The sequence below is a fragment of the Chroicocephalus ridibundus genome, chromosome 2 (assembly GCF_963924245.1).
Source record: "Chroicocephalus ridibundus chromosome 2, bChrRid1.1, whole genome shotgun sequence".
NCBI lineage: Eukaryota > Metazoa > Chordata > Aves > Charadriiformes > Laridae > Chroicocephalus > Chroicocephalus ridibundus.
In genome coordinates, this window is record NC_086285.1 from 121,551,110 (window position 1) to 121,576,757 (window position 25,648).

The 25,648-nt window shown below is 42.5% G+C and overlaps 1 protein-coding gene across 2 annotated transcripts; it reads left to right on the top strand.

Annotated features, from left to right (window-relative positions):
* The first annotated feature begins 1,884 nt into the window (after positions 1 to 1,884).
* On the top strand, positions 1,885 to 25,648 carry DSG2 (desmoglein 2). 2 transcript variants are annotated; one of them, XM_063326771.1, is made up of 15 exons: positions 1,885 to 2,134; positions 8,204 to 8,239; positions 9,028 to 9,162; positions 10,398 to 10,556; positions 10,855 to 10,999; positions 11,898 to 12,058; positions 12,894 to 13,028; positions 13,174 to 13,359; positions 14,285 to 14,544; positions 15,376 to 15,518; positions 16,192 to 16,419; positions 17,736 to 17,966; positions 18,996 to 19,124; positions 20,301 to 20,662; positions 22,813 to 25,648. In XM_063326771.1, exons 1-15 carry the CDS (start codon positions 2,090 to 2,092, stop codon positions 23,833 to 23,835), a joined length of 3,378 nt encoding a protein of 1,125 aa, XP_063182841.1. In that variant the 5' UTR covers positions 1,885 to 2,089; the 3' UTR covers positions 23,836 to 25,648. The 2 variants fall into 2 exon arrangements, with proteins under 2 accessions (XP_063182841.1, XP_063182842.1); XM_063326772.1 differs by lacking the exon at positions 1,885 to 2,134 and adding an exon at positions 7,395 to 7,465.

Below are 25,648 nucleotides of genomic sequence, written 5' to 3' on the forward strand. Positions count from 1 at the left end.
CTTTGAGAAAAGAGCAACCTATTGCAGCCCTCATACCTTGGAGTGTGCCCCTTCCCTCACCAGGCACCGAAGAAGGGCTCAGATGCTTTTATGGTTTGAAAAACAAATATGACCTTCCTCTTCGTTCCACGGTGTTGTGACTCTGAAGTGCTGCCATCTCCAGTGGGAAAACAAAGATCAAATGCTCCGTGGGTCTTCCCATGCAAACTGATTATGGGAATTGCGGCTTGGTTGTGGGAGGAGGAGGGTTTCGCAACTGCCAGGTTAAAGTGGAGGAAAGGCAAAAAGAAATTGTACTTCACTGGTCAGTGACACAGCTACTAGCCGTGTTAGAAACAAATTGATACTGTTTGAGATTTATTTCAGAACATCAGGCAAATTCTCTCTGTAAATTATGAACAATAGACGTTTCCCATGCAAGGGAACTAAGTAAAAAAAAGCCCCAAACTTTTTTATGATAACTGAGGGTCCTGTAGGATGTGCAGGACATGTAGCCGACCCACATGAAAGTTACAAGCAACATAAGAACAGACATCTAAATTCTGGCAATATAATTTGCAGAACAGCTTCTGTCTCTCTGTGGTTATTGAGCTCTGTGAAGAAGAGATCATTCTACTCATTCCTTCCATAAACAGATAGGTAATTTCAAAGGGAAATCAGTGCTAAGGATTTTTCAAAAGAAACTAAGTTAGATTTTTACTCTATCATATCAGCAATAAAAAATTGGCAAATAGTTATAAATATATATATTTACCAACACTTCATTAACAGTGTGTTGGATGGGCAACCAAAAACTTTTTCAGAATTCCAGGAATTACTAAAGGAGAATTTTTTACTAACATTTTTACTTTTACTGACATTAGCTGTACTAGCTACATCGGATATTAAACTTCTCAAGAAGGGTCTTTTCTTCTTGAGACCCTGAAGAAGATCCTCAGAGGATCTTGGGGTGTATTCTCGTGCAAAGGTACACATTTCTGTTTGGTTACAAAGTGATCAGTCCAGCGCAGTGACTCAGTGACAGAACCAAGAAAGAATACGGAAGCCCTTACTGCCATGCGTTTCATGCATATTGGCTTCTTTGTTTCTGCCTTTTGTTTTCTTTAACTGAGGAAAATTATATTAATGCAAAGGGTATCGGCAAACTGTATATTGTGAAATTCTAAGTAAATAACACAAATAGCTATACATAACTTCAGAATAAAATGTGAGGTAAAACTGTTTCCCTTGTGATCCCCATGTATATTATAATTGTCGCAACTGATGTCAGGTGCAATGTGAAATTATTTATCGTGCACTGTTACAACAGAAACAAGGGGATATAATTTAATTGGAAAGACTCCCATACGGCAGGTTCCCTCGCCGAGCCCCAATAGTGTCACCCACAGTATCCTAACCAGCCGCTTCAGAAATTATTTACGACAATTGAGCATAATCTTAGAAAGATTAATTAGGTAAGTGCCTCAAAGATGAGAGGATGTATGGGAAGTGTATTTAATTGTTTCGCCATCGTGAAGAATCAGTTATGCCTTCGTAAGCATCAATTAATCAGGTGTATCCAGGAGACATCTCTGCCAGATAACGGCAAGAAGGATATGGCTCGGAGCACCTTAAAAAGATTACGGGGAAAGTTAGGGTAAAATAACTCACAATTCTATTTTCCCTTCGAGACTGTATTCCCCCCCCCCCATCAATCTGTAAATTAATCGTTTTGTTGTGGCAGTAGCTTTGCACGCCTCCTACACGTTCCAGCTCGCTTTCCGGAGCGGGGAAGAGGGGAATAAAAACCAAACTTTGAAAGCTCTGGGTGAAATGGCGGCGGTGGGCGCCCCACGGGCCCTCGGCGGGCTCCCGCGGGCGGGGCTCGGCGGGGCGGCGGCCGGGACTCCCAGCCGCGGGCTGGGCTGGGCTGGGCCGGGCCGGGCCGGGGCCAGGGCGGGCCAGGCGCCACCTGCCCCTTCCCTTCTCGGCGCGGCTCCCCGCCCGCCACACTCCACCCACCCGCGGCTACTTTTCCCCCTCTCGGCGGGCCGCCTCCATTTCCCCCGGCGGGAGGCCCGAGGAGGTGACCCCGGTTGAGACGGCGGCCATGTCGAGGGGCGCCACCGCGGCGGGGCGGCTGCTGGTGCTGCTGGTGAGTCCGGGCCCCGACTGAGGGGGGGAGGGTCTCCCGGTACCGGGTGTCGGGGGGAAGGCGCTGCTCGGCCGAGGAGAGCTGAGGGAGCCGCGGATGAGCCCCGCGGAGGAGAGCGGTCCCCGTCGGGGCTGGGCTGCCCGCCCGCCGCCGGCTGCCCCTGGCTGGGGACGGGGGTTCTCCCTTTCCTTGGAAAACAGGTAAAAGCAATCGCCGTCTGCCGCCTGAAAGCGGGTGGACGGAGAAAAACCCGGTAAGAACGGTATCTCGAATGGGTGGGGTTCACATTGCTGCCGGCTTCGTGTTCAACATAGTATCTGTATTAATGAATTGCATTACCTTTTCGAAGGAATAGTGCCAGGAGGGAACGTGGATCGTAAAGTATGATTTAATGGAGATCCTTATTGCCGTAGAGAAGTGATACCAAATTCTCAACAATCCACAACACTCCAGGCTTTCTCTTTCCCTGCCCTCACTCTTTTTTTACTCAACCTTTTTTACATTCAACCTTTAAGACCTTCCACCCTATGAAATACCATTCCAGACTTAAAAGCATGGAGTATTCCAAGACAAACCGAGACCAGAGTGCCAGGTTTGTTTGATTTGGACCGATGCTTTCTAGCCGTTTCGAGAGGTTTTACAGGAAGCTCTCCTTCATATCTGCGGTGTTGCTCTTTAGCTTTTCACCTTTCCAGGCTGGCAAAATGCCTGCGGAAGCCGGGTGGCTGCCGCTGCCGCCGCCCAGACAAAGGCAAGGGTGGAGGCCAGGCCATGGGCTGCGCAGGGGAGCTGCCAAGGAGCCGGACAGGGTTCAGGAATGGCTTGTTGCAGGGTCAGGCTGGCAGGTGCTGTCAATTGTCACCTTGGTCCCCAAGCTTTAGATCCTGCAAAATCAGGTTTGTTGACTGGTGACCTGTTGCCTGAGAACTTTTACTTGTGGGTGGCCATAAATCAGCCAGCAACGGTTAACCCTGTTCTTTGGAGCAAGCTGGGAGTTATGGTTTAGTTGGAAAATGTTTTATCCTTGTTTTGCCCAAAAGAGCAATATAAAACATGCAGAGTGCTACTTGTACAAAAGTTTTCACCAATTCTTTCTGTAATAGCTGAAGCCACGCTGCTGTCTGTTTTGGTGGGCTTGCACTGGCTCAGCATGCTGTTGGCTTTGCGTGAAGAAAAGAGGAAAATTATTTTTCTTAGTCTCAGCTAAAGCTGGGGCAGGGTATGGTCTATTAACTCAGTTCAGTTCCTAAATGCCTCGTTGTCAGATAGAATATTAGAGCAAGTGAAGCTGCTTTATAGTTGGTTACTGTCAGAAGAGAGAGAGGCACTGCTGGGTTTTGCCTTTTTTTGTCTCTTTAGGGTTTTGGTTTGGGTTTTTTCCCCTATCTGGACAAAGCCATTCATGTGGCAGGAAGTGTAGTTGCTTGTTTGAGAGCATCAGATTAGGGTCATTTATATCTTATGACATGTAAGAAAGGCACTAATAACTTCAAAACTTTAAGAAACTACTGAAAAACAAAACCAGTCTAAAAGTAGTGTTTTCCCAAGGTGTCTTCTACCTTGGAAGCATCGAGAACTATAAGTTCTTCCTCTCCCTGTTTTTCCTGGAAGTACCTCTTGATTGTATGCACTCGCTCCCTGCCTGCGGGCTGCATCCCTGTATGGTCATCCCTGGGTACCTGGCAGAGGTCACAGCAGCTTTCCCTATGTCCCTGCCTCCAACCCTTTTCCAGGGATGTCCAGGCATGCCGGATGGTAGTGCACCTGTGGGGTTGGGCTCGACGTGGGCGTGTGTCCAGGACACACACCCAGAGCCGTGGGCCTGCCAGGCGGGCACGGCTGGTGAGGATTATTAGCCTGGGAGGTTTCTCCGTCATTTCTGAAGGGGGTGGACATCACATCTTCAAAAGAGGAAGTCTTAAAACACTTCCTACATTTGAGTGAAAGAAGAGACGACAGAGATGCATGAATCTTACCACGCGAGTAACAAAACTTATTTTTCTCTGAATGTCTTCTCACATTGTACTTCCTTGATGTTTGAGATGTCAGACTCAAACTGGGTATACTGAAATTCAGTCCAAAATACATTAGATCACTATTGTAATGTGAGAGCTGGTAGCAATTGCTTTTCAAAATTCATAGAAACAAGTTAAATTAAAAAAAAAAAAAAAAAAAACCCAAACATGATGCTTAGTTTTAGAAAGAACACAGGTGAGGTAATTCAAAGCAGCCTAGCTTCCATTGCCAGTAACATGCTGAAATACGGTAAAAATATTTATAAGCATCTGTTCATTGATTCAGTAACTTAATATTGTTCAAAAAAAGGCAGGAAAAACCAGCACTATGGTGAGATATGAAAGCAGGCAGGTGAGAAATACATAAGATCTAGTATTGAATTAAATCTATTTAATCCTATTGAATTAAAGGGGTGTATTACTTGGGACACCATACTTCAGAATAAAGTGAATCCACCCAGGAGATACTAGAGGAAAGCAAAAAATGCTGTCTAAATTCAGGAAATCCTTTTTTATAATTCTCGAAGTGAGCTTTCAGAACTGGGAACTGAGAAAAGAAAGTGGGTAAGATGCAGGGTAAGTTTTCAGATGTATGAAGGATAATTGTGAAGAAAAGGGAATTCCACTGTACGATGAGAGCATTATCAGCATGGCAAAGAGGGAGATTTGGTTTGAGGTTAAGAGATCTCAATACAGGTGTTTGAGTTTCTGTTACGGTAAATGGAGATGCAGTGGATGCAGAGTGCACCTATTTGGTTGGATCAAATTGTGCTTTCGAAGCGAATCTCCAGAGTGTGTGAATCTGATCCCTCCTGGGTGAAACTGCGTTGGGAGATGCATCCGTCTGCTCATGGGTGTTTGGTCTGCGGGACCAGGCTAATTCTATTCTGAAAAACCACAAAGCGTGGGTTGTGTAGCGCTGGGTTCTCAGCAGCGACTGCTTTGCTCTGCAGATCCTCTCGTATTGGGTTTACAAACTAGACGTAGCTACAGTCAGTGGAGCCCAGAGAGAAATAGATGTGAGCTGGCTTTGCGGCAAGTTGAACTGTTCTCTGATGTCTTTGTCTGTATTGGCTATATTTCTGTTGATTATAACGGAAGTTTAGGCACTTAGCATTCATTTAGACGTGTAAATTTGCACGCCTTGATCTGAAACTGAATCTTATCCAAACAGCAATATGATCAACTTGCAAAGAGCTAAAAATTAGGATGATAAAACGAGGATAAAAATTATCAAAGACCCATCTGTAAGCCTATCTAGGCACCACCTTAGGTTAGCTAGCGAGGCTGTGGGACCTCCATCACTCATTTTTAAGAACAGGTTAAACAGTTGTCAGGAAGCACGTAGGAGCAACTCATCCTGCCCCAGGGCTGGGAGATGAACTGTTGGATAACCTTGGATGGTCCCTTCAGCCTGCTTCTCTAACTGTGGAAGATCTTCACTTGTCTGTCATCTTGGACAGCAAACTGACTCACAGGAGGTGCAAGGTCCTTTAGTCGCTTCCTGATCCACGTGAACATGGACTTGGGCAAGAGCAGCCTTGTGCTCCCTATACATGGCAGTCACTCCCTTCTTTCCCCTGCCCTCTTGCCTACTCCTGCTACTTTTCTGTAGTCTTTCATTCCATTTCTATTACTTCAGGCCTCAGGTTTTCCACCTCATTTTCTGTAACCATACAGTTTTCTTCTGAAAATGCCTTCTCAGCTCTGTGTCATCAACAGATGTCATCAGTAAATGTCTGGGTTTTGTGCCAAAGCCATGAGCCACATCAAATGACAGGCAGAGCTTTCCTACTCTTATTAAGCTGTTTAATAGAAGGCAGCTCTAGGATACTAAAAAAAAAAGGCGGGGGGGGGGGTGGGTGGAATTAAGAACTCAACACCTTTTGGATATGTGATTTTTCACTTTTTCTTGAAGAAAAAATCATAGAAAACTGCTTTTCTCCTTTCTAAAATATTTGGATCCTTTACAAATTTCCAGTGAAGTGCAGGATCCCTTTATATATTTGTTCCATACCTATTTATGCATCTCATAAATAAAATGGCATTCTTCAACACCTTTTGTAGATATCTTAGAAGTCCCTTAAGGGATTCCCTGTAGACTATAGATTGAAAAATACAAAAGCAGAAGTATTTTTTATTGTTTTAGCAATAAAACAGTGTTTTGAGGCTGCTTTGCTACTAAGCAAACAAAAAGATTTTTACTTTTCTTTATCTTAATGACTGACGTAATTTTCTCCACCTTCTTGATATGCATCTCAGTGACAGACCTGCTTATTCTTGAACTTCAGATGCTTTTGTTTATACTGCGGTTGTCAGGTTTCCAATACAAGGAAACTTCTGACCTTGTGCCTCTTAGTTCCATTCAGTATTGAGACAGAAACACTTTCCCTTCAGTTTACCAGTAATAACAAACAAGGATGTTCACGATGGCATCTTGACAACTATTCACCTTCCAAAAGGGTTGCAGCTTCTGTTGGAAAACCTTGACTGTTGTTGGAAAACCAAAATTCCCCTGCCACTCTTGCTGGTACAATCTCATTAATCATAAAAATAAATTTTAAAAATCCATCTAACTAATAAATAAAATTAAGAATCTTTATGAAAACAACTTGGTCTAAGGTGTAAGATCCTGTAGCCCTCACAACGCATGTCCATTAGGGAATTTAGTGCTTGCTGATTTTTGTCTTCAGAATATACACGTTTCAAAAATTGCCATTTGAAAGACAGTTTTGTTGTGCAAGTCGAAACAGCAGTCTGCTGCATTGCTCAACATCGTCCACCTCATTGTTGTATTGTGTGGGAAAGAGATAACATCTTTTTTTTCTTTTAAAAAAAAAAAAAAGCTGTCATCGATACAGCAATCAAGGCTGAGTCAGAGGTATGAATAGGGAGAGCCCAGTCAGCAGTCTAGAAGAGAGTCAAAGAGCATATAAAGAAATACTCCCTGATTTATTTCAGTAGGAAATCACCTTTTCTGTGCCTGCTTTCCCTTAGGCATTGGTGTATTAAAAAAAAAAAAAAAAAAATCACTTAAGATGCAACAGGTAGGTAGATGTAATAGTTCTGAGAACAATAAAAGTATTCTCTTCTCTGTCTATACAAAGCTCAAAAGCTCTATTTGTTGGTTTCACATGTTGTAATAACCTACTTCTTGTTACTGTTTTTTTTCCCAATGCGTACGTTGTTGCACTGTTTGAGGGTTTTTGTTACCTGCGGAGTCTTTGGTGCCTGGAGAGTGGGTGTGAACACAGGGTCTCTGGTAATTTGGCTGAGGCTCCAGTTGCTTCCAGCTGGGATGAGGCACCTAACTGAGGTGTTTAAGGGCGTGTGTAACTGTCCCGGGCTATGCTGGTGCATGAAGAGGTGGGCAGTCCCAATGCTGGATGTTGGCATGTAAGGTTTTGTCAGAGCAAGCATGGTTTGCTTGTTGGCATGCATGTGTCTCAGCCTTTTGTAAGTAAGGTATGCATGTATGCCATTTATCCTCCCAGCAAGGCGCTAAGTAAAGAGCTGCTTCTGCCCTGTACACTTCAGCAGATGTTTTGAATAGTCCTTGCTTTTAAACGTTATTTAACCTTTTTTATTCTCGTGTTGTGGTTGGTAACCCACCACAGCCTGCATAATGCATGATTTAGCCAGAAGAGGGAGCTTCTCCAGGATGCTGCTGGCAACCGAGACTTACCTTCAATCAATGGAAAAATCCTATTGTTTCGGAATACTGAAGCATTATTCAGCACTAAAAAAATGGTTGTTTAAAAATGACAATAAAGTCGTCATATATTGGGGAAAAAATGATTAATTGCTTATTATGTGTTTCCTGCTGGGAGAAAATTGCAAAACTATATAATTATAGTGTGTATCTTTTATGTGAATGGTTATGGGTAAATTTTTCAGAAGCTGTTATGGGTAAACAGTAAATATTAATTGATAGAGGTCAGATGCCCTCTTCCTTATGTCTTTGCCCTTCTTATGGGGAAGGTTATGTCAGTTAGATTTTAGTACTGCTGAAATGACAGAAAATTAATAATGATTATTGTAAATTCCATTGCAGATCTGTTTGAATTATGGAAATGGACTCTACGTGAAGGTAGGAAATAATGTAAAACAACTTTTCTTTATCAGTGCCTGAAGAAGGGTTCTCTGAGCAAAGAGCAAGCGTCAAAGGCGTGCTTTACATCAGTGGATAAATACCTTGTTTTACCGTTTTCTGAAACGTGAAAGCTGAGTAATGAATAATGAAATGAAAGATGAAGTGAATAGATTCCTACATCCATCAAACTGAGTGATGCTCAACTTTGAGAAACTTCTTCTAAAATATTAATCTTGTAGATATGTTTTGTTGTTGGTTTTTTTTTTTTAATTCTCTGTGAATGAAATCAACTGCTATTTTATGGGAGATGTTAATTGTGGAAACATTTCCAGATGTTAAGCTAGAAGCCAGGAGACACAGTAGGGACCAAGCCGGACAGAAGGATGAAGGGTCTCATGCAGAGCGAGAACAAGGGGTGGTTGAGCAAGAATGGTAGAGACAGTGGATGGGTTGATTAGAGGCCTCCTGCTTCATGTGTTGAGTTTCAGAGAGAAGGTTGAGTATGAGGCAGTGTTGGTGGGATGGCTAACAGGGTAACATGGCAAAAATAGTGGTGCTGTCTTACTGTCTTGATGAAAAGACTGGTGTAGTTTTCCTCTTCAAACAGCTTGAGGAATGTATAGCTCTTAGATTGTGGCTTGGAAAGTTAACACTGCTCCATGATTCCAAAGTTACTAGCTACTGAAAGAGCAGAAGTGATGCAGAAGTCTGGTCTACAACAGCAATATAGCATACATATGAAATGGCTAAATATAGTGCTGACATCCAGCCTTCTTTTTTCACAGGTTTATAATCGAAATGGCAGGAGTGGTGTGCTGGCTCACCCCAACAGCCTGTTCAGGCAGAAGCGAGAATGGACGGTCCCTCCAGCTTTCATTCGGGAAGAGGAGGATAATTCCTATAAGAATCCAATCGCTAGAGTAAGCCCAGACAAGAGAAAAATACAGAATTCACATTAAAATAGAGATGAAAATGTAAAATAAGGATGTGGCTGCCCTAAATGCATGCACAAACATTTCTTGAATTTTAAAGGGCTATTGAATGTCGGTTGAAGATTGAACAGATATCCTTCTGTTTCCTTCCTTCAGCAGATGGGTTGCTCTTGCAGACTGATTTGCCTCAGTCTTTCACCTTTACCCAGCCACCAGTTTTCATAAAATTGTTGTGAATGCAGTATCTTTGAGTTTTTTCACTCCACCACCCCTAGGCAGCTGTGGTTGAACTTGGCAAGCTGGTCCCAAAACCGCTGGTGGTGATTGGGCAGAAGGGTGTACATGAAGCATGATTATGTATGCCTACTTTTTTTAGGAAACAGAGCTAAAAATAACCAAGGTGCTATCCTTTGTGCAAGAATTACATGCATTTGGTTCAGCACTGGTGTTGAAACCTGAATTCACCACACCTGTCACTTCAGCCTATAAAGTAACTGTAGATGATAGCAGGCTGTTACCGTCTGGTGATGTTGGCGTAACACACGTATTTTTCCAGATGTTTCACATATTTGCTGACAGCAGAGGAAGGGTATGATTTCTAGTCTATGCAGCCTCTTCTACCTGTTCCTCTCCAGGTCTGACCTTTTTTCCTGCACCTTGTCACTTCCTCAGTCCTGGTCACACTCGCTTGCTTAGGTCTAATCTCCCTTAAAAAGTTGTCATATTTTATTTCCAGGCTTTACTCAATTAACTTCAACCTCTCCCACTCAACTCGTTCCAGACTCTCCCCCCCCACCCCTTGGTCTTTCTCCGCGTTTTATTTACCCCCGTGTGTTTGATCAGCCAGCTTCCTTCTCCTTCCCTCACTCCAGCTTTTCACCTTGTCGCAGTGGTTCTCCAGCCTTTCCTTGCATTTGTATCCTATCCCACTGTCTTCCTCCAAGCATTCCCAATTTTCTTCTCCCACGGACCTCTCCACTCCACAGATCCCAACTGTTGCACTGCCCGTTGTGTTACTTACCTCCCTGCAGCAGATCCTCAAACAGAACATGCAGGTTTTCCTGCATTCCTGTCAACATCTCCATGCTCAAAGGAGTGCGGGAAAATACTTTTAATATTTCTTTTTGTTTGTTAATTACAAAAATAGTAAAAATATTTTCTATGCATTTTTAAAATGTGGTTTTATTTACCAAACGCTATTCAATCTGTTATATTCCTGCTAGATACATTCTGATCTTGAAGCTGCAGGGGTAGTGGTAACTTATACTATATCTGGTCAAGGAGTAACAGAACCCCCTTATGGATTATTTGTTATCAATGGAAGGACTGGAGACCTGAACATAACAGGAAGGGTTGACAGAGAAAAGACTCCAATGCTACTTGTAAGTTGAATCATAACTTTTTCCTTATAGGTGCCCTCCTATCCATTTTTTATTTTGTTCAAATGTGTTTGCCTCAATTAGTTTTAATCCAGTTTCTGGGTATTGGTGTGTGTATGTATGCTTATATTTATAAGTATATTATATATGTTTTATGTATATTATATGTGCTTATAAATATCTTATATTTTGTTATATTTATTATTTATATTTCTGTATATTTCTATTTTGCATATGCATTTATATATATATAACAGTCACTCATTGTATTTGCTTGTTGTTTCTCTCTGTATTATTTCAGCTCAGAGGTCATGCACTAGATAAGTCTGGAGCAAAAGTGGAAGAACCAATAGACCTCCCAATTAAAATTGTGGATATAAATGACAATTCTCCGGTGTTTTCACATGAAGTTTTTGTTGGTTCAATTGAAGAATTAAGTGAAACAGGTAACATTATTTTTAATTTTTTTTTTCATTTAGCTTTTCCCCACACGTGCGAGGGCACAAGTGAATATACTCTTTGCAGGAGCATATCTGCAGCATTCTCTTGCTTGCATAGGCCAGGTTACCCATGTGTGAATGCAAATTTTTATTCAGGGCTAAGTTGTGTGGTGTGATGAAGGGAAAGCAGCCACATAAAGGCAACGGAGGACAACACTTCCTCTATGGAACTTACTGACCATCTGCTTCAGTTGAGGTATTGAGTTCCTTCAGCTCTCTTTCAAGTCAGTAGCAGCCATATGGTTAATGGCTTCTTTGCCTGAATTCCAGCTAATGTTCAAACTTGGGCACTGGGTGCTCAGGTACACCCCTTTCCAGAGGACAAAATCCTGTGCCGTGAGTTATAAGGGGGTTGCACCATGAGGACCACCATGGATTTTGAGTGAAGCTGTTGGAGGGCGTCAATACAGAGCAATTATTTTAATAACGCTCAAGTAGAGGAGTTAGTAGTGCTCCCTTTGGAATAATGTTGCAAGGGAAATGCAGCTTGTTGTTCAAAAACTTTTTCTTTCTTCTCTGTATGATACTTACAGTTTTCTGTCAGAATTTTTGAGCGAATTCAGCCTGCTCTGTGATTCTGGTGCATTGAATTCTATGAGTTACAGGTGTGCAGATACAATCTTTTTGTTTGCTAGAGGATATACTGTTAACAAGTAGTTGGATCTTAGGAGTTCTTATTCAGCTCTGTTCATTTAAAAAAAAAAAAAAAAAAAAACACAAGAGCATCAAAAAATTGTGCGGTGCATCTGACAACAGTCTCTTAGTTTGTGACATTACATGCAGTAAAAATACCTGGCAGTGCATGGCAGTGTAAACATACTATATTTTGTTTGCTTTTTTCCAGGTACAATTGTAATGAGGATAAATGCAACAGATGCAGATGAGCCAAATAACCTAAATTCCAAAATTGCTTTCAGGATCGTTTCCCAGAGCCCTAGTGCTGCATTCAGTATGGATAAGGATACTGGCGAGGTTCGAGTAGCAAAAATAAACCTTGACAGAGAGGTAAAAAAAAAACCCTCCCGTTTTTTATCTGTTAACAGTGGTCTTCTGATGCTGGTTGTGTCACTTTCAGCTCTACCTGCCGTGCTGGAGAGCTCGCCCTCTTCCTTCCCCTCCCTTAGGATTAAAGCCTTGTCTGGTTGATGTGTGTTTTTCAGGAACTGGGGGAGCGGGGTGTGGTGGGATCAAGGCTGTGTTCCCCCTGTCACCTTTCTAGCACAGCACCAGCTGTTGCTTTCAGTCCCTCCCATGCAGCCAGGGCAGCAGTTACATGAAGTGAGGGATCATTTCTCTGTGCTGGAGAGCATGTGGCAAAGGCAGCCCAGATCACCATCTGCGAAGCTGCTGACTGCATCTAGATTTTTGTAGCCTGCTGCGCAAATCACAATGCAAAAAGTTAGGATGGGTGCTGCTGTGAAACAGCTTTGAAAGCCACGGATTACTAGCAACTTTACCTGTGCTTGCATGAATTTTCCCTGGCCAGCAGATGGTGATCTGGATGTTAGCTCTGTGGCTGAGGGCAACACCTCTGCCTCTAGCCCTGTCCTGACATGCAGGTGTTGCTGGTCCTGTTCCCTGTTTATGGCCACTGAAAGTTTTTGATTTGCCATGTAAGTACAGTCTAACTCTGTCGGGGAGATGCAAAAGTCCCAAATCCTTTTCAAAGCCTCAGTTCTACTCGGAGCCAGTCAAGGTAGCTGTGTGTGAAATTTACTACTAGCTAAAGAGAAAAGAAGTTATAATTGACCACAAGAGGGATTACCAAAATGTAATAGAGATAATACAGCAAAGAAAGAAAATTTAGCCCAGTTCAAACACTTTTTTCTTACCATGGCAGACACAAAGTAGTTATTCATTGGTGGTGGAAGCAAAAGACCGTGATGGTGAATTAGGTGGGAATGCTGCAACATGTTCTTTAGAAATCAAGATTTTGGATGTCAATGACAATCTGCCGGTGGTTGAAAGCAGTTCAGTAAGTACATTTATCACAATATTTGGCATATTCCTACACCTGCCAGTATTCTTTTGCTTAATACAAGGTTGTGCAAACTTTCTTGCACTGGTGAAATGAGGTAAATCATGATATCTTTTTAAAGAAGGGTATTTTTTGATTGCAGTTTGAAGGAAGCATTGAAGAAAACAGAGCAAATGTGGAAATTCTGCGAATAAAAGTGTTTGACAAAGATGAACAGTTTTCTGATAACTGGCTGGCAAACTTTTCATTTGTTTCTGGTAATGAAGATGGGTTTTTTCGTATAGTAACAGATAACCAAACAAATGAAGGCATTTTGACTCTTGTGAAGGTTAGTATATTATTTAGAGTCCTTCTTAAAATATTAGAATAATTTATGCCTTTTAAGTTGACATACAAATTATTTATATTCATCAGTATGTAAACTGTAAATTTACATGGTGGACACTTTTCCTTTGGTGTATTCAATAATTCTGTGCAAAATAACTTTGTCCAGGTTTGACATTTACATTCTGTGTGATCTCAAATATATCTAGTGGGGCAGAAGTCCCCAGACTTTCCTTGTCATTGGGCAACAGTGTTAACATATTTGCTGCAAACTTTCCCATATTTTTGCTCTCCTTGCTGGTCTCAGTTTAAATTTCTTTATTTCCCATGGCCACAGATAACATTGCAGGCAACACCTACTCCATGAGCCATGGGCTACAGACTATTTCAAAACTGTAAAAATATTTCCATAAATTGAGATTCCTATCTTATGAATGTCACTCTCCTTTAGTCCACAAGAACTGATGATGCATAGTGCCCTAAGTATCTTTTTTTTTTTCTCTTGCTTTGGTTTCCTTATCTGAAAACTGCTAACTGTAAAAAATTGATAAGCATTATTAAGTAAATGAATTGGTCTTAAAATAAAATTGGGCCAAGTAATACTGAGCACTGATTCACTAAAAGTAAAGGCAGAATATATGGGTAGGGCTGATTGCCACCTACCTTAAATTAGTTTAAATTCAGTACTATGAAGACATATATATGGTGCCATCCATTAAAAATAAGAAGAGTAATCTTCCTTACTCTTAAAGTATTGAAGCATTATGTATTGAGAGTAACATGTTAACCAACAGTTCTTCTTTGCACTGGAGCATCCTTATTATTTAAATAAGGATGCTACAGTATTATTTAAATATTAAATCTATGAATATTCTCTAGATACAGATTCTGTCAAATTTTGAGTGATTTTTTTTTTTTAATTACTCTAGGAACTGGATTATGAACAAATGCAAAGCCTAAACTTGGGTATTGTTGTTACAAACAAAGCAGAGTTCCACAAGTCAATTAAATACAGTTATAAAGCACAAACAATTCCAATCAAAATTAAAGTGATTAATGTGCGGGAAGGTCCTGTATTCCCCGGAGGCACAAAAATTATTGAAGCAAGTGAGAAACTGCAGATAAAACAGGTTATTGGACAGTATCAAGCCTATGATGAAGACACTGGAAAAACAGCAGAGCGCATTAAGTAAGAATCTTTTTATAACATCATAACTGAATAAGTCAGAAATCACATCTTACTGTAAAAATGTGTATACTGAACTGAAATACTCAGAGGCACATAGTTCACACCTAAAACAACCTCATCATCTCCAATATTCTATTATGCAGAAAATAGCAGACTTGCAAATCCTACTTGTTTGGTCATATGCGGCGAGACGTGAGTGTTTGTGCTGACATTGTCTCTGCTTGCACACTGTCATGCCTGTCTACTTTTGAGAGTAGACTTACTCGTCTGACTTCATCATCTGCAGAAACATCTATCAATTGGACAGAAAGGGTGTAAAGTAGATAACGTCTGCATGTGCGTATGTGTGTTTAGCTTTTGAATCCTAGCTCTTCAGCTAAAATGTTGTTGATCCACCACCGTGGCTTTTACAAATGGTGCATACCAACAGAGGTCCATACCCAGTGGTGGACCCCTCTCCCCGACACCTGTAATACAGTCTTTCCTGTGTGGCTGCTGCTCAGCTTTGGCTGGGAGCAGGGATGGAGGGGAAGAGGACGATGACTGGCAGCACAGCTCCCTCTCCTGCTCCAGTCTAGCTCCCCAAGTCTGTTTTTAATAATGCTTCACCCCTCAGTCCTGGCTCTAGAGCGAAAAGCAAGTTTGAACATTCAGGTTGGGTTTATAATGCTAGGTTTATAGCTGAAACCACTTCCAATGGCAGGAGCGTCAGACCTAGGGATTTGGCCTCTGCTTTAAATGAAGAGTAAACATACTGTCAAGCTGCTTTTTCTGCTAATGGTTGTTTTCCTCATTATAAATGTGTACGTCTTGATATGTAATTTTAATCAGATACGTGAAAGGAAGAGACCCAGCAAACTGGATCACAATAGACTCAGTCACAGGTGAAATCCGACTTGCCAAAAACCTCGATTACGAATCGGCTCACGTAGTAAACGGTACCTACACTATCACCATGTTGGGCGTAACTACTGGTAAGTTGAGAGGGTTTTGTTTTCATGCTAATCGGTTTGTTTAGGGTTTAGTCTGCCTTTCTGCAGCTATACTTGGTATAACCTCCCTGTCTTTAACTGCCTAAAAGTTAGTGCCGTTTCCCATAGGCTCTGTATTTGGAGGAGAGACGCAGGCAACTCATTGAAATAGGATGAACCTTGGAATGGGTTCCCAAGGTGCCCGTTTCTCTTCTTTGACTAGATGGAGGTGAAGTTTTTGTAAAGGTTTTGCAAAGACCAAGTCTGATGTGAGCATCCCTTATCAAGGTGGAAATTGCCAGTATCTCAGTATGCTAATTGACAGACTTCAGAATCCTGAGTTTTCTTGAATGCTAAGCAGGAAAGACTCCTTGAACTTCTTGTCTATCCAATTAGAATTCTCCTTTTATAATCTGTGTATGTGTTACTGTGTAACCATACACAGGAAATGTTATTTTTTTAAGTTAAAATAGTAAACCAGCTTGCCTTCAGAAGAACTTTGTTAATACGTTTATTAACATTAGGAATGAAATACTGCTTCCATAAGCTCCAAGGAGAGCTCTTTTAACTTATTTCAGCAATGTTTGTGTTTTGGAAAACATTAAGTTTTTTTATTTTAAGACAAAATTTTTTCATTTTTCAAATTAATTTAACTTGTCATGTTTTAAAATCTTAGATTTTCCTAAGAAAACGGTCACTGGCACAGTCGTTATTCAAGTTAAAGATGAGAATGATAACTGCCCAGTTATTGTGAACCCTGTGCAGACTGTGTGTTCAGATGCAAAATTAGTTGATATTACAGCCAATGATCTGGATGGTTACCCAAACAGTGATCCCTTCAGCTTTACTGTTATTGATGAGCCAGAAGGAACAGCGAAAAAATGGATGATTGCATCCAGAAATGGTAAGAAAATATGTTTTTAATTACTTTCAGTTCTTTGGAGTCCTAGCGCTGTAATTTGTTGATTTCAGTCAAACTGACAGTTTGGCTGATCCAGACCAAAAAACTCATATATATGGAGTCAGGCATGAAGACACACCACTCACATTCTGCTCCCTTCTCTCTAATGGCTGTAAAAGCATAGTCGTGTCTTCTGGAGCCTGTCGCTTTCCCTCAGTTGTACCATCTTTTCCTAGCTTGATGACCTGTATGTGGTGACCAGGATTCCATGGGTAATGCTGGGATCAAGCCATTCTCATCTTCCCACAACAAGCATGCAGTAATGGAGGATGCTTTTTGTTAAAACTGAGTTTGGAGATGCGGTTGTGTTATTGGCTTCAGTTGCTCTAATTTACAAATAAATAAATAAATAAATCTGTCTGCACAGCGGACCTTGAAGAGGGGAAATTCAGTGTAGCCTGTCTAAGATTGTCCGGCACAGTAGGAACAAAAATAGGTCAGAAATCATAAATAATTTTAATGAGTATTTAAAAATGAGATGAGCATTATCTTCTTATGTTTCTGTTCATATAAGCTGGGGAAGTGCTTGAAGGAAATGCTTCTGGTAGAGGCATTAGATTGAAGGTAGATCTGGTAGATTGAAGGCACCAGTAAACACTTTTTCTTCTCAGACAAAATATTCTGTCCTCCGTCATCCTGCAGCAAAGCGTTCAGCAGAGTCTTCCTAATGGCCAGGATTAGGACCAAGAAGGAATCTTCTTAGTTTTCCTTGCCCTGCTTGCAGCTAGACTAGCAGTAATTGTAGAGATCACAGCTTTTCCAAATAGGGTGGCCTTCCCCAGCTGGAAATGTCATCTGAGCATCTCTTGCCTAGCTTTGTCCTTGACACGACATGGCCACAGGAGCAGGTGGTATGTTGGCTCCTCAGTCTCTGCCTGTGGTCTACAACAGATTAATCTCCTAAAGACTGAAGATGGTGAATTCGGCCTTTGGCTATCTGGATGACATGAAGGTTAATGTTGTATAGGTGATTGGGCTGTCTTCCATGATAAGTCTCTGCTGGTGTGAAACTCTTCACAGTTATCTGAGGCTGCAAGTGAGCATGGCTGCTTTGTTACCAGCATGAATTAATTGATAAAAGTAATGCTGGAGCAGCAGGTAATTAAACTTAATTCCATTGCATTGGCTGGACTTAACTGGAGGGGGCTTGTTGGGAGCCTGTGAAGTTTTAATTTCCCTTAGTTTACAGGAGTCAACTTTATCTCCACTCATTTCATGTTTGTCTCTTCTTTTTCTTTAACCTCCCGCTTCTGCCTCAGGCACCAGTGTACAGCTGGTACCACAAAACCTGAAGCTGGGCAGAACTGAAGTTCCCATCCTAATAAAGGATTACCAAGGGTTCAGCTGTGCTCAGCCACAGTCTCTGCAACTGACTGTTTGTAAGTGTGCGGATGACGGTGTATGCAGAGAGAAAATTACCGGCGCTAACTCAGTGGGTCTGGGACCAGGAGCAGTTGCACTGATCATCTTGGCATTTTTACTTTTGCTGCGTAAGTGATTGTTTCATATTATCTCAGAAGCACAGTAACTATGGTCTGCAAGGCATCAGGAAAGAAACAGTCCGGTTCCCAGGTTTTATCATCCTGATATATTCTGTGTAAACTCGTGGTCTGTGTGAAGTCATGGCAGATCCCCAACTAATTTTGGTAACATTAGCATTTCACCCTCAAAGGATTTCAAGCTGTGCATTTTAAAATTAATATGCACAACTTTAATATTTGTTTATGGCGCTGTAAATAACAGGTGGGGAAGTGGTAAGGAATCCTTTCGGTCCTTCCCACGCCTCCCCATGTGAACCCTAACTCCTCCCACTCAAACCGCAGCGCGGTCTCCACGCTCTTCTCCCTCACTGCAGACCCAGGTCTTGGTGCCTTGCTCTGAGCAGCACATGACGTTGTTCTTTGATAAGACAAAATAGAAACTTGAAAATAAGAGAAGAATGGTTGTAGTCAGGGCATGGCCATGTGTGCCAGTGCTGCATTTAAATAGCAATAGTTTATTGCTTGTACTAGTAGCAGTCTAGCTACAAAGTTCATGCCACGTGAATACACTCTGTTCCTGAAACTGTATTGTTTTGAGTTCCCCAGGCAACGCTCTAGACATGTCACAGGAGTGGTGAGGTGGAATTTACACGATGCCATGTCGTTACCTAGTAGTAAAAGAACAGGAAGGGTTAGAAATGCTGAGATAGTATGGTGATATTTAGGGCTTGGTTTTGATATATGAGACCTTTGATAGAAGTGTACCTATATATGTGGTATATGCATGGTCATCTGCAGGATTGAGGCCCTGACAGGTTAATTGTCAGTTTACTGTCTAGGAAACCATCCTGGCCTATGTTTCTAGGAAATACCTTTAATATTTGGGAGTGTATTCAGTCTTTATCAACTCTTATGCTGATCACTAGGTCACTAAAGATACATTTCGATATGAGAGCTGACCACACTTGGATACTGGCTGTTAGCATGCTTTGACACTAATCATCATATAGTTAATGGCAAACTCATACTTTCCTGTAGTTCTTCCGCTGTTACTGCTGCTGTGTCCGTGCGGCTCAGGAGCGAAGGGATTTGCTGCGATACCAGACTACAGCGAAGCGATGTTGCGTCAGTGGAACAGCGAAGGGGCAGCTCCCGAGGAGAAGGCACGTATCCCTAATAGCATTCACTTTTCATTTCTATCCAAGTGTTCAGTTGGGCACTTGGCATCTCTTCCACATTACGGCTGGTGTTTCAGGGCTGTGAAACAACACACAAACATTAATTAAAATTAACCCTGTGAGGCTCAGTGAAGGATTAATGGAAGGTGAATTCCACCTGCAGCTCTAGAAACACCAGCCATCATGTTTTAAGTCCCAAAGTAAGGGGAAGAAATCAAGCAAATGTTGATGCTATCTGAGTAGGAGATAGGAGTGTGGGGAAAGCATTGATGCTGTAAAGAGTGAAGCATTTGCATTTGCAAGCCTGGAATGTTCTGTGCCCCTTTGGGAGCATGGTAAAGCAGCAACATAATAGATTATAAAGTTTAGCTTCTAGTTTAAAGTTTTAGGTTGCATTTTAAATTACTTCCCTGTGTGTTTGCTGCCTGAAAGTAAATTCTTTTTTTTTTTTTTTTTTTTTTTTTAAAAAAGCAGAAAAAATTGCAAATCTGTAGGGGAAACAGTGAATGTGAAGACAAGTTTGCCCTTTCTTGTTATGCTACAAAACCCAGGGTTTTGGTTTTTTTGTTTTTTTTTTTTAAAAAAAGAAAGGGCATCACACTGGCATGCTTTTGCATAATAACAAGAAAACGGAAGTAAAGTAAAAGACTTTGATATAGGGCCAATGCTTACACCAAATTCTTGATAAAAGACAATTAACAGGGAAGCCAGACTGTTAGAAAAGAAGAAAGGGCCAGGCAGCACCATAGAAGCAGCAGGCAGCGCACACTCGCCAACTTTGTATCTGGGGAAAGCTGGACAGAGTCTGTCTTGGAATAGCTGAGCTCCCTGGAGTTTTGCAAGCCCTTTTTTTGGTAGTGGTTTGGGGTTTTTTTGGTGGTGGGTTTTTTTTTTTTTCCCCCGCTTTGTCCCAACCCGTTCAGCTTCAAGAAAACAATGATCTATAGAAACATTTCCATGATCCTCCTTGGGAACACAGTTGTGGAAGCTGCACCCTGTTTCAGGAGGCTGTTTGCAGCAACATGTATTAAGTGCGAATTCAAACAAGTCATAAGACAGCACACTCCCAGGTCCCACCCAGCCCCGCTGCTGGTTTGGTGAGTTCAGTGTGCTAGACAGCGCAGCTTTCATGTCACATCGTAATTTGTGTTATTCATGTAGCCAGTGCTAAGCCTCATCCCATCCACTGCAATCGGGAACTTGAGAGGAGCAGCCAGTGGAGCAGGAGCAGCAGCAGCAGGAGCGGCAACAGCAGCAGCAGCAGCAGCAGGAATGAGTGGAGAGGAAACTGCGGCAGGAGGAGGCAGCTCGGCCTCTCACGTAGGAGAGCATCGCAACACGATTATCAGGGAAAGGTGGGAAGAGCAAAGACATCTCCTTTCTGGTGCTGAATATGGAGCCATGGCAGCTGGAGTGGCTGGAGGCATGGCGGGTGTAGAAGGCAAGACAGTGGTGGCTGGAGGAGGAGTCGCAGTGGGAGCAGCAGGAGCCATGAATGAAGAGTTTTTAAGAGACTACTTCAATGATGTAAGCATATGACCCGCGAATAACAGTATTTTGATATTTACACTTAGCGTTGTGAAATGCTATTCATGTTACTACAAACACAGATGGGCAGATGCGTATATATGAGCAGTCCTGATACAATGGCCAGTGTTGTGTGCATGTGGAGTTGAGGGCATTAAGGATTTTTGGATTAGGCTCATGTGTAGGACTTGGAGCATCACAATGCTCTGTCTTGTACCACTGGGTGCTTACAAGGTCTCCCACAATGAGACCCTTCTCTCGAAGGAGGTACTTGGGAATGGGATCCAGAATATTCAGCAATGACCAGGGAGCCACTTGCCCAGGAAGAAGCCATGAGAAAGACTGCGTGATATAAATCTCAGGGATTTAAGCACATTAAACTGGCCTGAAGGGAGGTACCTATGACTCATCATGAGTCACAGCTACAGACTTTGTGATGGAGCAGGTTTGTGAAAGATAAGCCATAGATGTCAAACGGTAGAGGGTGGGTCTGCATTTTCAAAGTAGCTGATGAAATAAGCGGTGCTGGACTTGTCTCTTCGCCCAATAGCCTGGGTAAAGAGCTGCTTATCAGAAGTGTGAGGCACATGTTGCAATCCCCTTTCTGATTTTTTTTTTTTTTTTTTTTTTTGCTGACCTAACCATTGACTAATAAGCTATTCCTACCCATTGCAGCTATTCCTCTTTGCATAATGCACATCATTAGTCTGTATGCTGGTGAGCTCCTTATAGCGGAATTTTCACTTCCATATGGCAGAGAGTTACGGATTGTCCATTACCCGTACAAATAAAACATCTTCACGCCCTACAGCTGGCAGATGATGGGGTTCTGCAGGGGAGTAGCTGTACAGCTTTGAATCACCACCGCAGGCCAGGGAAGGATTTGAGCTTAAGACACTTGTATGTCTCCTGAGTACTTTAACTACTGCTCTTCTGTGTGAACAGATGTAACAGTAGCAATTCTACTGTCCTTCTGCTCTTTGCGCTTCCTAATATTAAAGACATACTTTAAGCATAGCTGCCTGCTGAAGTCCTGCAGGAGGGCTTTGTAAAGTCATACTAGAGTAACCTTTGCAACTTCTGAGAGGCCAGACTATCTCAGATTATAGGAAGGGAAAACAAACAAACAAACAAAAAAACCCAACACAGACAAGTAACCAAACAACATAGTTTCAGATGTGTGCTAATTTTTGTAGAAGCATTTCAGGTAATGTGCCTACTTCCAGGATCAAATGCAGATAAACATACAGAGTCAATTTGGGTCTGGATATATACCACACTACACAGCTGCCTGAGCTAATATGCGCTCCAGAACTTCAAATGTGGCAGAAAAGTGGTTCTGAGCACAAGCCATCAACCGTATTAGGTAAAGCTGGTTCAGCAGGCCCGGAGGATTCGTCTGTCTTCACTGCTGGAACTGGAGCTGGTACAAGCATGTACACAGATACTTGTGCTGGCACTGGCAGCAGCTCCATTGCAGGTGCTGCTTTCAAACTGAGCTGGTTCCGGAAGCACAGTAGTCAGATGCCGTGAGCCTTCCTTGTTGCAAAGTGGCCTGCATACAGCCTAAAAATTTATATACTGGACTATGTTCCCATACTTATCAAGCCGTTTAACTTGGTGATTTGTTTGCTGTTGGGCTCCTTGGGTGTGATCCTGCAGGTTATGCTAGTGAAAAGGGCTGCGGCAGGTGATGACATGTCAGCATGTGCTCATTAAACGTATGTTTAAATGTTAGGGTACTCTCGGGCATGGTTTTGGCACTCTCCCACAAATGCCTAGTTACAGTTGAAGGCCATTCAGTTGAACCCCAAAATAGAAGCAATCTGATTGTAAGGATGGAGCAGTATCACAAATGGCACAGTTCCTGGTAGGAGTAGTAGCAGGTGGTGACAGTAGTCAACGTTTTCAATTTAATTTCATGTTTTTCTTCTCATCAAGTGTGCTGTCGAGTTCAGACTAAACTCAAAAAAGCAAAAAGCACTTTTAGGTACTGCCCTTGGTTAGTTGATGGTTTCTGTGGGTTCAGTTAAGGTTTTTTTTTTTTTCATTTTGACCTTTTTGACCAAGTGTTCCTTATTTTCAGATTCATTAAGTTTAGAGCTGACATTAATGAAATGTTGCTTGCTTTTTTTGTTTTCTGTCTGTAGAAAGCTGTCTCTTTTGCGGGTGAAGATGAAGCCCAAGCTGCAAACGACTGTCTCCTGGTTTATTCCCAGGGAGAGTCAGGCTCTCCCCACGGCTCCATCGGCTGCTGCAGCTTTATTGAGGGTGATCTTGACGACCACTTTCTTGATGATTTAGGAGACAAATTTAAGACTCTAGCAGAAATATGCATAGGGAGACACATCAGCATGAAAGACAGTAGCTCCAGAAATGAATTGGGTTTTGGTCTTAATGAAGCAAAGTCGCGGTTCTTAGATGAGCAAAATGTTTCCAGCTCGGAACAAGCCTTTGCCTCGGGCAGCTGCTTCCAGCCCACCTCAACGGTGCACGTGGGTGGTGGCGCAGGAGAAGCCACTATGTCCAAGGAGGTGATCACGGAAACAACCTTTGCATCCCACTCTGGGCAGCGTGACACCCAGCACCTTCCCACAGCCCGTGCAGAGACTAATTTCACCATGACAGAAACATCTTACTCAGCGGGGGCTCCTGCCTGCTCGACAGCTGTCTTTCTAGACCCCCAGTTTAAGGAGAACATAGTGGTGACAGAGAGAGTGCTGGCACCTGCGTCAAGCTTGCAGGGGATGGTGGAAGTCCCCGATTTGCCACACAGAAGTAACGTGGTGGTTACGGAGAGGATGGTGAAGTCGGAGGGCACTGGAGCAGGAGCCCTGATGGTTCAGGATCTCCCCGACTCCCAGTACGTCGTGGTGAGGGAGCGGGAGAGAGTGCTTGTGCCTGCTGCAGAGCAGGGCTCTCTCAGCTCCCCCACTTTGGCAGAGGGGCACAACGTGGTGGTGAACGAAAGGGTGGTGACAGCCTCGGGGATGCAGAGCAGAGCCGAACAGGCAGTGAGTGCCGGCTCGAGAAGGCAAGAGCATGTGTTGATCGCAGACTCCGTGCTTAACCAGGCAGGCTCCATCTTAGAGGGGCCGCCTCCTGCCAGCACCACACTGAGCAAGTCTTCCAGGGTCACCAAGTACAGCACGGTGCAGTACACTTGCTCATAGCCTGGCTCCTTGCAGGGGTGACTGTGTCTGGCACCCTTGTGTCTGCATGTGTCTCGCCTCGGGCTTGTTCTTGAGACATGAATTTGCTGGAGCTTTCAGAATGACATGGACTCGCTTGTGGTAGTTTTTATAAATATGTATTGTGACCACGGAGTGAGTAAGGAAGTCTGCTGCAGTTCTTACATAACATTGGCAGCGATGCTTTTGAAGTGGAAAGCTGTGGGAAATACATTCATTTTTGTTCCTTGTTTGCTGTTTTTGTAATTGCTTTTTATTATTCAGTTAGTGTAATAATACCACATAAGCACAGCTGCATAATTATGGAAAAGCAGAAAAAAAAATATTAAAATGTAGTGATGGATAGTAGCATACAAAGCACAAGTTCAGTTTTCTGAAGAGCTGCTCAGTGTGTCTGCTGAAGTCCCCCATAAGGGGCATCAGTTTCTCATGGCATGTTTGCCATCTATTATTTGTGGGCCAGGGCAACTCCTCTGAGCTGCAGATCTCTGCACCTTGGTGAATTGATAAGAAATCTCCTGTCTGAGAAGCCCAAGCCACCAGAGCCAGTACATCCTCAGGGCAGCAGTGTGTTGATCTCCTGGAGGGATGTCACAATTTCGGGTTATCAGTGTTTGTACCTTAAGCAATCGATACTTGCACGTTAGCACAGGGGTTAAAGAGAGCAAGTAGCAAAAAAGCTGAGGACCGCAATTTTGTTTGGTACCTTGATGTAAAAATTCCATTACTTGGTGTGGGTCTAGGCTGACATGACCAAGTAAGCATTTGCATCATATAGATTTTTCACTGGCTCCTCATTGGTCCTTTAATAATATATGAGAAACAAGCGAAACTCACCTTAGCTGTAGAGCCAGAGATTCAGTCAGTGGCTTTGCTAGCGAGGTTTATGGCCCTTAGACATTTGTAAGATCTGATTTACAAGTGCAGTTAACTCAGTGATTTCAGTTGTGTCTGTGAACTCACAGATACAAGCACAGAAAAGCAGCCTGGGGTGTGTGTGAGGTTCTGCAGGCTGCAGTACCAGAGCCTGGGTGGGCTGTGTGCTGCCCTATAATGGCAGCTTTCCTTAGCTCTTAACAAGACAAGAGAAAGCTACCTGTACTTGAGCAACACTTAAAATTACTTTTCTTTCCATGAAATTTATGTGGTAATAGCAGAAGACAGTACTGCACTGTTTGGCACCATGTAGATACGCATATGTAAATATTTATTTGTATGCAGTTTGAAATATTTTAAAGTTAATTTTATAGAGTAAAAACTGCCATGCACTCCTCTTTTTTTTCAGGGTAGAAGGACGTATTTTAGACGAGGTATCGGTACTGTATTTTTTAGCAAGCTGGTTACAAGTGAATGCAAAGCCAATGCACCTGCGGAGCTTTCTGGTTGTCTCCATCTCTCTTGGAGTTTTCCTGCAGCTGCAATGTTACATTTTTCCACTGATAACGTTTTGCCTTTGACTAGACATGTTTTCAGTGTATTTGATTTGAGTCATAAGGATGTAAAAGTTGATTCAAAAACATAAAGAAAAAGTAGGTGCTATGGCTATGCTCAGTAGGGTGCATCTTGACAGATGGGTCCTTACATTGAGTGGAGGAGTACTACCAAGCAAATCAAACTACTCACTTGCTTGGACCTGTTGGTTATTTCTCTCTTAAACTTCATTTTTAAAGTACATGTATTTACTTTTAAGCAAGCATGCAGTTTTAAGTGGCGACCACTTTTTCATGCAGTAAGAGGGAGTGAACTTATTTCTGACCTTTTAATGGAGTATTTCTGTTGTTTTATGCAATCTTAA